At 44.3% G+C, this 14,016-nt stretch overlaps 2 protein-coding genes across 2 annotated transcripts; both read left to right on the forward strand.

Annotated features, from left to right (window-relative positions):
* Positions 1-707: 707 nt before the first annotated feature.
* LOC123135160 (uncharacterized) lies at positions 708-2,385 on the forward strand. The gene is made up of 3 exons (XM_044554253.1): positions 708-869; positions 1,017-1,078; positions 2,020-2,385. The coding sequence occupies exons 1-3, from the start codon at positions 812-814 to the stop codon at positions 2,140-2,142; spliced, it is 243 nt and encodes an 80-aa protein (XP_044410188.1). The 5' UTR covers positions 708-811; the 3' UTR covers positions 2,143-2,385.
* Positions 2,386-4,622: 2,237 nt separating this feature from the next.
* On the forward strand, positions 4,623-9,052 carry LOC123139969 (AT-hook motif nuclear-localized protein 9). Its single transcript, XM_044559691.1, has 5 exons — positions 4,623-5,847; positions 6,612-6,679; positions 7,278-7,406; positions 7,892-8,053; positions 8,209-9,052. The coding sequence occupies exons 1-5, from the start codon at positions 5,010-5,012 to the stop codon at positions 8,665-8,667; spliced, it is 1,656 nt and encodes a 551-aa protein (XP_044415626.1). The 5' UTR covers positions 4,623-5,009; the 3' UTR covers positions 8,668-9,052.
* The last annotated feature ends 4,964 nt before the right edge of the window (positions 9,053-14,016 follow it).

Consider the following 14,016-nt stretch of genomic DNA (forward strand, 5'->3'; position numbering starts at 1 on the left):
TATTTATAAAATATATGCTTGTCCATCTCAAAAAAATAATTTAAAATGATAAAAAATTGCTTTCTTTATAATCACAAAATTTGTTCACATATTTCAACATGTATTATCCTAGCACCTCAATAAACATGTTCATTTGGCTCACAAGATTTGTTTTCATGGGTTTTTATAAAAAGATGTGTTCTAAATTTTTCCACTAATAGTGTTTAGACATCTAAAAATATATTTTTATAGCTCACAAGAACGAATCTTGTATATCTCATAAAAATAATGTCGTAAAAAAATCTCCTTTCAGACTATGAGGGCCATAAGAATAATGAAATACTTTGGAGTTACCTTTATTACAAACAAAAGCTTCTGAGTAAATATTTGTTCGTCGTATAGAACACCTTTATAATCGACAATGACAAGACTATTTCCATGGTTAAGCAATGTGAAGAAAAAGGAAAAAAAAGTGAAACATATAGGGAAAATGAAGCCGTGCATAAGGAAAATAAGTAATAAGTTCGTGGGAATAAATAAAAGGAATTAAGGCAGAAAAAAAAAAGAAACGGTGAAAAAAAAAGAGAAAAGGGTATTTTTTTTATTTGATGAAGAAAAGGAATGACGAATGAAAAGAAACGCTGTAGCAGACGAAAGAAAAAAACAGCGCTAAATGGGCCCAGCCCAGTAGACCTCGCTGCGGCCCGACGCGGCGCTTATTGAGAGGAGGGAAAGAGGTCGGCCTCGGGAGAGGAAGAAAACCTCTTCCTGGGGCGTGGCTGCTAGGGTTTGCCTCTGTCTTCCGGCGGCCGGCGGCGAACGGATTCAGACGATGTCGAAGAAGAACAGCCTCTCCAAGCGGAAGAAGCAGCACGAGTTCGACCTCCAGAGTACCGCCGCAACTCACCCTCTCTCTCTCCTCCCTATCGCTTTCTTCCTCCATGGATCCGTAGCGGTTGAGAGAAAGAGCCCGATTTGATTTTGTTTGGGTTTGAATTGATGGTGATTGCTGTGTGTGTGTGTGTGTGTGTCTGCAGGGGAGAAGAAGGCCAAGGAGGAGCAGGCCAAGAAGCTGCAGGCCAAGAAGTCCAAGATGAAGGTATGTGCTGCCCCTCCCTCCCCTGCTTTGACGCTGTTACTCGACTTGGGATGCGTTGCTAGGCTGCTTGTTAGTGGAATCAGCTTCTTGATTGGTGCTGTGCTGCTACTGTTGCTGTGTTAGATGAGCATATCATATGGTCTTATATGATCTTTTGGTACACGGAGCTCAGCTTCCTGACTGTGTGCTGCACTGCTACTGGGCGCCTCTGCATTTTAGATGAGCATATCATGTCTTTTGGCACATGGAGTTCTGATTAGTGGTGTTTTTAGCTTGCAATGCTATGTTGCAACCTTGTTGGAGTGTATACCTAAAGTTGCCTTGTCTGCTGGGGAATTCACCAATTTGGCTCGATTAGTAGGAAAGAAGGATGAAAATTGCGACGCCCTTTTTATTCCGAGCGAGAGGATGCTTTGTTTAAGAATTAGTACAGCTGGAATACCGTTTGTTTGGCTCAGATTCCTGATGTGATCTTCCTGTGTTTAGAACAGGGTATATTCATAAGGATTAATTCACTTGGAAACCGTTACTGATCAATTCACTTGGAGACATTTGCATACTCTTTCTTTCCAACTAGAAGTGTGACCTGACTGAGAGGTCTGAAATGATTAGTGCAGATGCTATTCTGGGAATGGTCTCCAGATTATCTCATTTCCCCCAAACCATGCATTTTCTTTGAATTGCCTGCCCCAAACCATCTCTAGGGAGTTCCCTTGATGAATACAACCTGGCCTTTTTGCAGCACCTGTGCTGTTCTTGAGCTAGTTAGCTGCCTGTATGTATACACCTTGGCACTTCATTTTGTTTTCGCGCAGCGGCTCTTCAAACTGCAATCCTCTGTTGTTCGGTGGTGTAGCGTTTGCTTGAATTTCGATCTGAACAAACCTGAATTTGCTACATTCATGCTAACGATACTTCTGTTTCTCTGTGCGTCTCTTCAGATTGATGGCAGCGATAAGAAGAAGAAGGGCAGCAGCTTCAAGGTGGGCAAGAAGAAGGTGAAGACAAAGCTCTCCGCACTGGGAAAAGCCAAGGCCGCGCAAGCCATGGAGCTCGACAACTGACTGACTCCCACGGCCTAAACTGTTGCACCAATGCCGGTCATTTTTTATGTAATCGTCCGAGAAATGAAGTTCATTTGCTCTGGCCAGGTCCATGTAGTCGAGCTGCGTTAGATAGATAAGAGTTTTGGTATTTCTCCAGTCAGTCAGATCCTGATCGTGTATGATCCACCCCTCGAAACATTTCTGCTTCAGCTGCCAAGATCATGTGTGTTCTTGCCTAGTTGCCTGACCAGCAACTCCCCATTCCTCTCTCTTTCACCAGCCTGCAACAAGATCCCAGTATGTTTCTGAATGTATTCAGAACGGACAGACCTCACCATGCTCACTGTATTGCAGTGCAGTACACGCACTGTGTATACGTACAATACCCGGTCTGTCTGTATTTCTCTGCTGCAGTTTTTGTTTCCTTGGTAGTACCTGTGACTCTCTGACTCTGAAGATATCCAAAACTGTAGTGGCAGCACATGGCATCTCCGAGCTGTACAGCCTTGGACCCTTTCGGCGGCCTCTGAGAAGTCTAGTACGGCCGGGTACGTGCGCGCTGACGCGGGGGAACTCAAGCTTTTGGACCCTTTCTTCCTTCCCATGCAAAAAAGATGAAGATTTTCTTTTATCAACTTTGGATCCTCCCCATGCAAAAGAGATGGAGATTTTCTTTTATTATGAGCTTTTGAATCCTTTCCAAGCAAAAGAGATGGAGATTTTCTTGGAGTAGTACTTGTGAACTTTTGGATTTTGCATCCTATCCAGCAAAAAGATATGAAATTTTCGTTTGTGCTGACAAAATGATATTTTTGCGGTGGTAAAGGCATTTTGTGATGTGACTATGGGCTCTTGAAACCCAACCAATAATTGCCATCCTGGCTTACGCGTCAGCAGAGCCAACAGTCCCTTTCGCCGTACCTGGTCAAGCCGGGGATCCTCTGCGCCCGTCATCTACTGAGTGTCACACTATGGGGCTGCCACTTGAGCTGAACAAAAGTTACCAAACCCTACTGCCACTCCATCCAATCCAATAGTATCACAATTCAGGCTTACAATTTTGAGTATGTATATATTTCAAATATATTTTGTGTAAAGGCATCGATACACTTGTCGTAGCCCCGAGCCCCCGGCAAATTACGTTTGCTGCCTTGTTGGGTACACATGGGAAGGTGTCGAGTGTTACTCAGATGAAAATATCACCAGTCGGCACCGATTTAGAATGATACGGATAACATGACAAACATTCACCTTCTATGGTCTAGATCGCATTAATAGATGCTCCACACAACCTTGTTTGTTTGGCGCACGCATGAATGACGTTGGATGAGGAACTTATAAGGTTACAATATAGGCAAGCTACTATATATTTTTCCGTTGCACCACTTACAGTGTACCATGAGTCTTAACTAATCAATGCATCCTCAATGAACTCTGACTAAACATGAATCCCCGAGACAATACAACCCCCACCCCTTACCGAATTAACAAACAAACACATCGACTCGAGACTTGCTCGTTCTGTTGGATCGGAAACAATGTGAACCTTTTTTTATGGTCTATTTTGTTCGATTGGAAAGATATTAGTATGTTGACACTTGTTTCCTTAATGTGTTCATTTAACAACTACAGTATATGACATACATATAATCTTCTAGGAGGGTTCCTACTACCTTTTTCTTATTTTCCTCCTTGTAACCAAACAATTTCTATTGGTTATTCACATGCTACTCATGTGTTTTAAGATTCAATTAGACAAGATAGGCAACTCCGGCCGCAGGCAAATACTCTCACATTACTCACGTGTTTTAAGAGTCTATTTGGATGGAAGGTGTGAATTGCCAGACCAATAATTTGCCGTCGACCGAGTGCTTAGGTGTCCCCTCAGACGAAGACCCCCCCCCCCCCCCCCCCGCTTTTGGATCTTTGCCAACTTTGCACCCACTCATTCACATTTCAGCCAGCAACTTAGCGAGGCTGCTGCGGCGGCATAAACGTCCAACATCCACTAAAAAATTGGCGCGCACCGCTTTGACGTGGCTAGCCTCGACGCTATGCAAACATCCCCAAACAGCCCATCAGACAAGAGAGCCTCTCACTCACTCACTCACTCACTACCCAGTACCCGCCCATAGTAAACACATGTTCTACAATGAGACAATGACGGTGTAAACGCTCCACCAAGAGGTTGGCGCCCCCCGTTTCGACGAGTCTAGTCTCGACGCTTCGCAAACAACCCATGGCAAACAAACACTCACCACAAGATGAGATGATCTTGTGCCCACAGATTTGGGCGCACAGACGATCCCTGCGCCCCCTCCAGCACATACACATGCTCGCTCTTCTTCCTCCTCCATCTCGGTTCCTCCCCCCTCCCCTCCCCCACCCCACTCTGGTGATCCACCCCCACCCCACCCCACCCCATCCCTAGGGTTTTAGCCCGCCCCCATTCCTCCCCGCCCCCCACCGAGCGCCATTCCGGTCGGGATCGCTCCCCTCTCCCCCTCCCTCCCTCCCTCCCCCCACCCGCCGCCGGCGCAGATCCCGCCGCGCGCCACCCCTCCGGCGCCGCCGCCTCCCACGCCCTCGGCGAACCCCGCTCTGCTCCTCCGTCCATTCCTCCCGGAAAGATCGGGTTTTGACGCCAACCTCCCGCGCCCCGGCCGCCCTCCCCGTCTCCGGCGGTCCCCCCTGTTTACTCGGCAAGATCTCGGCCTGCTCCTCGATCTGATCTCGCCTCGGTCCGCGGGTGGGGTAGCTGCTCCGGCGCGAGGGTTCGGGGGTCGGTAGAGGAGATCTCCGCGGCCGCGATCCCCGCCTCCATTGCCTGAAGCCGCGCCGTCCTCGTGGCAGCTGGGTGTCCGTGGCTGCCGCGCATTCCATGAATGGATGGGAGGGAGTCGACCGCGACGTCGGGGCCCAACTACTCGCCCTTCTATGTGCAGCACCGGGGCATGGGCCCGCCGGGGGGAGTCCCCGGAGGCGGCCTCCACGGCCCGCCCGCTGCCGGGTACCGGCAGCAGCTTGATGCCGTCTCGGGCGGGTACGCCTTCCATCAGCCGCCCTTTGGGGCCCCCGCCCACATTGGGCAGCAGGCGTACCACCAGAACCATGTCGAGGCGTCGCAGCAGCATATGGCGCAGCAGCTCGGCGCCAGTGGCGGCGGCTCGCAGCATATGACGCAGCACAGCGTTGGCGGCGGCGGCGGAGGTTCACAGCATATGGCGCAGCACAGCGTCGGTGGCGGTGGCGGGTCGCAGCATATGGCGCAGCACAGCGCCGGCGGTGGCGGTGGTGGTGGTGGCTCACAGCATATGGCGCAGCACAGTGCCGGCGGTGGCGGTGGTGGCACACAGCATATGGTGCAGCACAACGCTGGTGGCGGTGCCGACGGGGGCATGGACATTGTCATGGGTGTTGTGGCCCTGAGCGGTGATGCTAAAGGGGATCAGGGGGGCGAGGCTGGCCAGGACGAGCAAGTGAAGAAAAAGCGCGGGAGGCCAAGGAAGTATAAGCCTGATGGGTCGGTGACGCTGGGGCTCTCGCCATCTCCATCCACGCCTCATTCGTCGAGCCCAGGAATGGGCGCAATGGTTACCATACCTGGCTCAGGATTTGGGCCGGGGACTGGGTCAGGGGGTTCTGGTTCGGGCGCACTGACGGAGAAACGTGGCAGAGGGCGGCCACCTGGGTCCGGGAAGATGCAGCAGCTGGCTTCTCTTGGTGAGCACTTGCAGCCCTGTAGAATTTATGATCATGTTGCGCGCTTTGGTAATTAATTTCTCAAGTGACATAGTATTTCCATTAATGCTATAGGGGCAATCATTTTACAGCACCGTTATAAACATGATTCGTAGATTTCTGGCATGTTTTCTGGTAGTCGGTTGGATCTACTCAATTATGTGATGCCATATTGCTACCAGTGATAGCATTTTCATGATAAATTTGCTTCATAGATATGGAAACTATCTGACTTATATGTAGTAGTATGTATATAAATTCTGGAAACCCTGTTTGTATTGTGCGTCTACTTTTAAGTTTTTCCTATATTACTCCCTAATCTGCAGTAGCTGCTGATGATTAGTTGGTTGGTTGTTACTCACTTCTTTATCATCAGTTGGGATATATGACTGTTATCATGCCAAATATAGTTCCCTACATTCTTTTAATGTGTTCTGCTGCTACATACATGTCTTCAGGACCTACTTATGAATCTTCTTTGAATGTCATATTTTTTCTCCATCACTTTTTTTTTAAGTTTTAAGATGGTCAAACTGAAAATAATAATATACTCTGTATCTCTTGAATTGATGAATTGCGCAAGTTGTATGTTGACTTCATTCTGTTAAGCTAGCACTTTTCATCTGTTTTTTCCTCTAAAAAAAGAAGAAGAAGAAAAGTAGACCTTTTGCGGTCTTACCTTTTTCTTCTTTTTATACTTTGATGCATTTGCTATTGGTGTTATCTGATGGGTTCTTTTTCTTCAGGAAAATGGTTTCTTGGCTCTGTTGGAACGGGCTTTACTCCTCATGTGATTATTATTTCGGCTGGAGAGGTAAGATGAGAATGATCAATAAATGATAGCTGTACTTGTTTCTATGAATGTTGCTGACGCACTATCTTTAATTTTTGGCGTTATTAGTCCATAAAACTGCTGGATTTTTGGTCCCGTAAGTGATGGAATATTCTATCTAATGCACCGAATTGCCTTCAAATTGTTTCTTGATTTGCCATGTTATAACATAACAGATGGCGTAACAGAAAAGGCAAAGGCTTCATTAACCAATAGACTAGTGCAGGCTCTTGCTTGTTAATCTTAAACAAAGTCTTTATATCCTGTCTCATATAATTAACTCCATAGGCGGCATTTAATGGATGTATGCATTAATCCCAGACTTTTTGACAGACAATTGGATGCTGTGGAATCATGTTGAAACTTAAAAATAGTAACTTAACTGGAGACCATCAACCACAGTACTAGTAACTTAACTGGAGACTATCAACCACAGTACCATCAGTGTGGTGGGCAAGCTAAATTATTTAGATAATTGTATCTGAATATTTTGTTTCTTTCTGGAAATACTACACAGTTCTTAAAATTGTTATATATGCCTGGCAGTTTTGCGATTTTTATAAGTTGTGTATCTGTGCAGGATGTTGCCGCCAGAATAATGTCCTTCTCACAACAAGGCCCAAGAGCTATTTGCATCATCTCAGCAACAGGGGCTGTCTCCACGGCAACCCTTCATCAGGATTCAGACTCCGGTGCGGTGACATATGAGGTATCTTGCTGTACGTGTTTAATACTTCGTTTCATTGTAGTAAAAAGACTAGCTATGTATGACATGCATCCTTTTGTTATTCACATGCACTCTTTATTACAGCAAAATATATACCAAATATAGTGCTTCTTCAGTGAAAAGGGTAAAATATACCTCTGTCCTGCACCTTGGCCCATGTTGAATGTGCTGAGCTCTCTCCATTTATCAAAATGCTTTACTGCTGGCAGCTTCAGTAACCTGTCATCTAGTGGTCAAAATATCCTGATTAACCCACTGATTTATTGATCAATTGGATTGTTTGATATCTAAAATATGAATATGCTTATACTTTTGTTCCAAATTAGTTTTCTGTACCAAGAACTTCTGCTAGTAGTTTTTTTTCATCTAACATTTCACTTGTACTGTTTTATGCCCCTTGAGCCTGAGAAGAACTATTTTGTCCATATGCAGTTCATGACCTTATGTATTATCATTTGCTTTGGCAGGGTCGATTTGAAATCCTGTGTCTTTCTGGATCATATTTGGTGGTAGAAGAAGGTGGTACCCGCACTCGAAGTGGAGGCCTTTGCATAGCTTTGTGTGGCCCTGACCACAGGGTTATCGGTGGGAGTGTTAGTGGAGTCCTGACAGCAGCTGGAACTGTTCAGGTATTAAATCTCAGAATTTTGGGTGTTTTCTTTTCCCCTGTACCAGTTGCTTTCTCGGCATGCAGGGAGCCTGGTATGAGTATTGTTTTACATTCTGATTTATCGTGGTTAAGTCATTCCTCTGGTTCTTACCGGTTGCCCGTGTATTACACCAGGTGATAGTGGGAAGCTTCATGTATGGTGGCGGGTCAAAGAAGAACAAAGGCAAAGCGGACCAGGACATGGAGAACGAAGAGCAGAACGGCGGCGGGGAAGAGACCCCCACGTTGGCGCTGCCGGAGCACCCCCACAACATGCTGCCCCACCCGATGAGTGGATGGCCACCCGGCCTAATGAACCAGATGGACCCGAGAGCGTCTCCCATGTATGGCAGCAGTTCAAAGCAGCAAAACAAGACCAAAGCGGAGCAAGAAATGGAGGACGAAGAGCGCAACGGCGGTGGCGGCGGCGGTGGCGAAGAGCCCCTCACGATGGCGCATCCCGAGGACAACATGGACCCCGAGCATAACATGAACATGCCGCCGCCCCACCCGATGGGCGGGTGGCAGCCCGGCCTGATGCGGCAGATGGACTCGCGCTCCTCCAGCATCGACATCAACTCGATCCGCGAGTAGCTCCATCGTCGCCCGCCGGAGAGACCGCACCTCGACTCCGGATCAGACGAGATGAGATGAGATGAGATCGTCACTTTTAGCAACCACAAAGCGAGCATCGTGTACCGGGCCTACTGTAGATTGCGGTGTTGGGGATTGCTGCTGCTGTGGCTGTCGTGTTAGGAATGGAACCCTGCATATCGATTGATCATAGTATTGGTCATTGTACTGCGATGTTGTATTAGAGAAGAGATGGCGATGGATCCTACCTACCTACCTATACAGGAAGAGAACGGAGGAAAATTAAACCTGGGTATTTTAGTTATGGAATAATGTTGGGAATGTACTGCACCAAGTACTCTACCTAGCTTCATCCACCTAGCTAGTTTTTTTTTTTTGAGCTGCTTCTGCCTAGCTTCTCCATCCATGCATGCTAGCTCCAACCCATGATTCAAGCTTGGACATATATTTTTGGTACTCCCTCCGTAAACTAATATAAGAGCGTTTAGATCTCTCCGTTCCAAAATACTGCAAATCAAGGTTTTCAGTCGCCTGATGGGATGGTTTCATGGTTCAATTTCCTCATAACTTAGTTCACATGGGCCAACTTTCCACTAAAACACTAGCCCATTTTCGAGTGAAAACTTGAATAGGTCATTCCAGTGGTTATTTTGTACAACAGGTTATTCACGGTTTCTAGTTTCTAGTGTATATGTAGGCACAATCCGCGGCGCCCTTGTCATGAATCCATTGTTCTGTTTCCTATCCTTTTCGTTTTCTTTTTCGAAAAGAAAATCAGGGAACCAAGTTTCAGAGACAACCGAGAGATTTCGGTAACAACTCAACGCTATCAAAAGGTTCAATGGTTACATATGCATCTTCATGCCTCACAAAAACATGGGAAAAAGCAACATTGCCTTGTTTGCAACTTCTGCAAAAGTGATACTGACTTGTTTGCTTCTTATCAAAAAGTAGCATTGCCTTGCTTGCAACTTTTTTCAACTGATGAAAAAGTAAGGTTTTCCGGTTGCCAACTGAAATAGGGGCCAACTTTGTTTGTAGTGGAACGTGTTTTAAGGTGGATTCCTATAGTAAAACAGGCCTTGTGGTACCTATATTTTCTTAGGATCGAACATGCCCTCGATAGCTAGGGTCTCAAAGAGGTCGCCCCCCGTTCTTGCTAACGACGAGTATTTTGGAATGGAGAGAGTACCTATTAAGCTGTTTGTAAAGGGGGCTCGATGGGTCGGTACACGTGCACTCTATTTGCTCCACTAGCTCAGGATTTAGTCAAGCATTGGACATTAATTTATATTGCCTAATTCTCTATCTACCGGATAATTACACGTGTGTTGCAATGGGGCTGCAAATATTTGTACTCGATCTCTTGTGCTACTGTAATATTTGTACTTGATCTCTTATTGCAATGGGGCTGCAAATAAGGCAGGTATAATTTATCCCGTTGCTGATAGTCAGTGGGTAAGTCCTGTCCATTGTGTCCCTAAGAAGGGAGGTATTACTGTTGTCCCCGATGACAAAGATGATTTGATTCCGCAAAGAATTATCACAGGTTATAGGATGATAATTGATTTCCGCAAATTAAATAAGGCTACTAAGAAAGATCATTACCCCTTATCTTTTATTGATCAAATGCTAGAAAGATTATGTAAACATACACATTATTGCTTTCTAGATGGTTATTCCGGTTTTTCTCAAATACTTGTGTCGGCTAAAGATCAATCAAAGACTACTTTTACATGCCCTTTTGGTACTTTTGCTTATAGACGTATACCTTTTGGTTTATGTAATGCACCTGCTACCTTTCAAAGATGCATGATGACTATATTCTCTGACTTCTGTGAGAAAATATGTGAGGTTTTCATGGACGACTTTTTCGTCTATGGTTCCTCTTTTGATGATTGCTTGAGCAATCTCACTCGAGTTTTGCAGAGATGTGAAGAAACTAGTCTTGTCTTGAATTGGGAAAAGTGCCACTTTATGGTTAATGAAGGTATTGTCTTGGGGCACAAAGTTTCTGAAAGAGGTATTGAAGTTGATAAAGCCAAGGTTGATGCTATTAAAAAGATGCCATGTCCCAAGGACATCAAAGGTATAAGAAGTTTCCTTGGTCACGCCGGATTTTATAGGAGGTTCATTAAGGACTTCTCAAAAATCTCTCGGCCTCTGACTAATTTATTACAAAAAGATGTACCATTTGTCTTTGATGATGATTGTGTAGAAACATTTAAAATACTTAAGAAAACATTAGTCTCTGCACCTGTTGTTCAGCCACCTGATTGGAATTTACCCTTTGAAATTATGTGTGATGCTAGTGATTATGCTGTAGGTGCTGTTCTAGGGCAAAGAGTTGATAAGAAATTAAATGTAATCCATTATGCTAGTATGACTATAGACAATGCTCAAAGAGTTGTATTTGCTTGTGATAAATTCAGACCCTATATTGTTGATTCTAAAGTAACTATTCACACAGATCATGCTGCTATTAAATATCTTATGGAAAAGAAAGATGCAAAACCTAGACTTATTAGATGGGTTCTCCTGCTGTAAGAATTTGATTTGCATATTGTTGATAGAAAAGGAGCTGAGAACCCGGTTGCAGACAACTTATCTAGGTTAGAGAATGTTCTTGATGACCCACTACCTATTGATGATAGCTTTCCTGATGAACAACTAAATGTCATAAGCACTTCTCGTAGCACTCCATGGTATGCTGATTATGCTAATTATATTGTTGCTAAATTTATACCACCTAGCTTCACATACCAACAAAAGAAAAAGTTTTTCTATGACTTGCGACATTACTTTTGGGATGACCCACATCTTTATAAAGAAGGAGTAGATGGTGTTATTAGACGTTGTGTACCTAAGCATGAACAGGAACAAATCCTACGCAAGTGTCACTCCGAAGCTTATGGAGGACACCACACTGGACATAGAACTGCACATAAGGTATTTCAATCCGGTTTTTATTGGCCTACTCTCTTCAAGGATGCCCGTAAGTTTGTTTTGTCTTGCGATGAATGTCAAAGAATTGGTAATATTAGTAGACGTCAAGAAATGCCTATGAATTATTGACTTGTTATTGAACCATTTGATGTTTGGGGCTTTGATTATATGGGACCTTTTCCTGCCTCTAATGGATATACTCATATTTTAGTTGCTGTTGATTACGTTACTAAGTGGGTAGAAGCTATTCCAACTAGTAGTGCTGATCATAACACTTCTATTAAAATGCTTAAGGAAGTTATTTTTCCGAGGTTTGGAGTCCCTAGATATTTAATGACTGATGGTGGTTCACACTTTATTCATGGTGCTTTCCGTAAGATGCTTGCTAAATATGACGTTAATCATAGAATTGCATCTCCATATCATCCGCAGTCTAGTGGTTAGGTAGAATTGAGCAATAGGGAGCTCAAATTAATCTTGCAAAAGACTGTCAATAGGTCTAGAAAGAATTGGTCCAAGAAACTTGATGATGCATTGTGGGCCTATAGAACTGCATACAAAAATCCTATGGGTATGTCTCCGTATAAAATGGTTTATGGAAAAGCTTGTCACTTACCTCTCGAACTAGAACATAAGGCATACTGGGCTATTAAAGAGCTCAACTATGATTTCAAACTTGCCGGTGAGAAGAGGTTATTTGATATTAGCTCACTTGATGAATGGAGAACCCAAGCTTATGAAAATGCCAAGTTGTTTAAAGAAAAGGTTAAAAGATGGCATGCCAAAAGGATACAAAAGCGTGAGTTTAATGTAGGTGATTATGTATTGCTATACAACTCTCGTTTAAGATTTTTTGCAGGAAAACTTCTCTCCAAATGGGAAGGTCCTTACGTTATCGAGGAGGTTTATCGTTCCGGTGCCATAAAAATCAACAACTTCGCAGGCACAAATCCGAATGTGGTAAACGGTCAAAGGATCAAACACTATATCTCAGGTAATCCTATAAATGTTGAAACTAATATTATTGAAACCGTAACCCCAGAGGAATACATAAAGAACACTATCCAGAACGTTCCAGACCCCGAAAAGGAATAGGTATGTGGTACGGTAAGTAAACCGACTCCAAAACAATTTTTAAGGCAATATTTCTCTGTTTTGGAATATTTAGAAAAATAGAAAAATAAGTAGCAGTCCGGGGAGGACACGAGGCCTCCACGAGGGTGGAGGGCATGCCCTACCCCCCTGGGCGCGCCCCCTACCTCGTGAGCACCTCGTGTGCCCTCCGGACTCCGTTTCCTTGCACGATAGGTGTTTTGGTCGGTAAAAATTCATTATATATACTCCCGAAGGTTTTGACTCTCGTATCACGCAAATCTCCTATGTTTTCGTTTCGATCCTATTTCCGTTGCAGATTTAGAGCACCATGACTTCTCCCTCCTCCAACAATGAAGACAAGGATGCTTGGCTATTGAAGATAGAGTTGAAAAGAGAGGAACCAGAAGAGATCAACAGGGATGAAAGGATCAAGAAGGCCATGGAGGTGCCAGCTCCGGTGGTGAAACAAGAAGACATCCCTCAACCTTTACCTAACCTTTTCACTCCAACAGAGATTGAAGCCTTTAAGATGATTGAGTTAGCCCGTATACAGAACAAGTATCTCACACAGGAGAATATTTTGTTGAAGGATCATATTGCTGGGCTCAAGGGCATTATCCGCAAGTTGGAGGAACTTTTACGCTCGATGTGCGATTATCCACCGTCATCATCACCGCCTCCATCACCTCCGAGGACATAATCACATGGGTATGGGCACTCCCCTTGGCAACTGCCAAGCTTGGGGGAGGTGCCTTGGTATCGTATCACCATCACAACTCCTATCTTTACCGTTTTTCTTAGTTTGATCCTTAGTAGTATCTTGATTTAGTAGAATAAAGTCATGGCATGATCTAGTTTTGAGTTTTGCTTTATGATCCTTCTTTGTAATCGAGTCCGTGAGCTATATAATAAAGATTAGTGTTGAGTCAAGGGCTTGAGTATTTTGCCATGATCTTGGGTGATTAGAAGAAAAAAAAGGGAATAAAAAGAATCAAAGAGTTCATATTGATCTTAGTGAAAGTAATGACTCCACATAGAAAGAGTATGATGATTAAAAGTTGTTGGGAGTTGGCAAATATAGCTTTGGTCATCGTTGCAATTAATAAAAAGTAATAAGGAAAGAGAGGTTTCACATATAGATATATTATCATTGACATCTTTTATGATTGGGAGCACTCATTAAAATATGACATGCTAAAGAGTTGAGGTTGGAATAGGAAGACAACATAATGAGTTATGTTTTCTTACATCTGAGATAAAGTATGTTGTCATGGATCCTCTACCGTGTTGAGCTTGCCTTTCCCCCTC

The sequence above is a fragment of the Triticum aestivum genome, chromosome 6B (assembly GCF_018294505.1).
Source record: "Triticum aestivum cultivar Chinese Spring chromosome 6B, IWGSC CS RefSeq v2.1, whole genome shotgun sequence".
Classification (NCBI taxonomy): Eukaryota; Viridiplantae; Streptophyta; class Magnoliopsida; order Poales; family Poaceae; genus Triticum; species Triticum aestivum.

Excerpts from the sequence above, each read along its gene's own strand:
- LOC123135160 (XM_044554253.1), top strand. The coding sequence starts at position 812 with ATGTCGAAGAAGAACAGCCTCTCCAAGCGGAAGAAGCAGCACGAGTTC. Across the intron at positions 870-1,016 it reads GCACGAGTTCGACCTCCAGA|GGGAGAAGAAGGCCAAGGAG; the intron begins GTACCGCCGCAA and ends GTGTGTCTGCAG. Across the intron at positions 1,079-2,019 it reads CCAAGAAGTCCAAGATGAAG|ATTGATGGCAGCGATAAGAA; the intron begins GTATGTGCTGCC and ends GCGTCTCTTCAG.
- LOC123139969 (XM_044559691.1), top strand. The coding sequence starts at position 5,010 with ATGGATGGGAGGGAGTCGACCGCGACGTCGGGGCCCAACTACTCGCCC. Across the intron at positions 5,848-6,611 it reads GCAGCAGCTGGCTTCTCTTG|GAAAATGGTTTCTTGGCTCT; the intron begins GTGAGCACTTGC and ends CTTTTTCTTCAG. Across the intron at positions 7,407-7,891 it reads CCGGTGCGGTGACATATGAG|GGTCGATTTGAAATCCTGTG; the intron begins GTATCTTGCTGT and ends TTGCTTTGGCAG.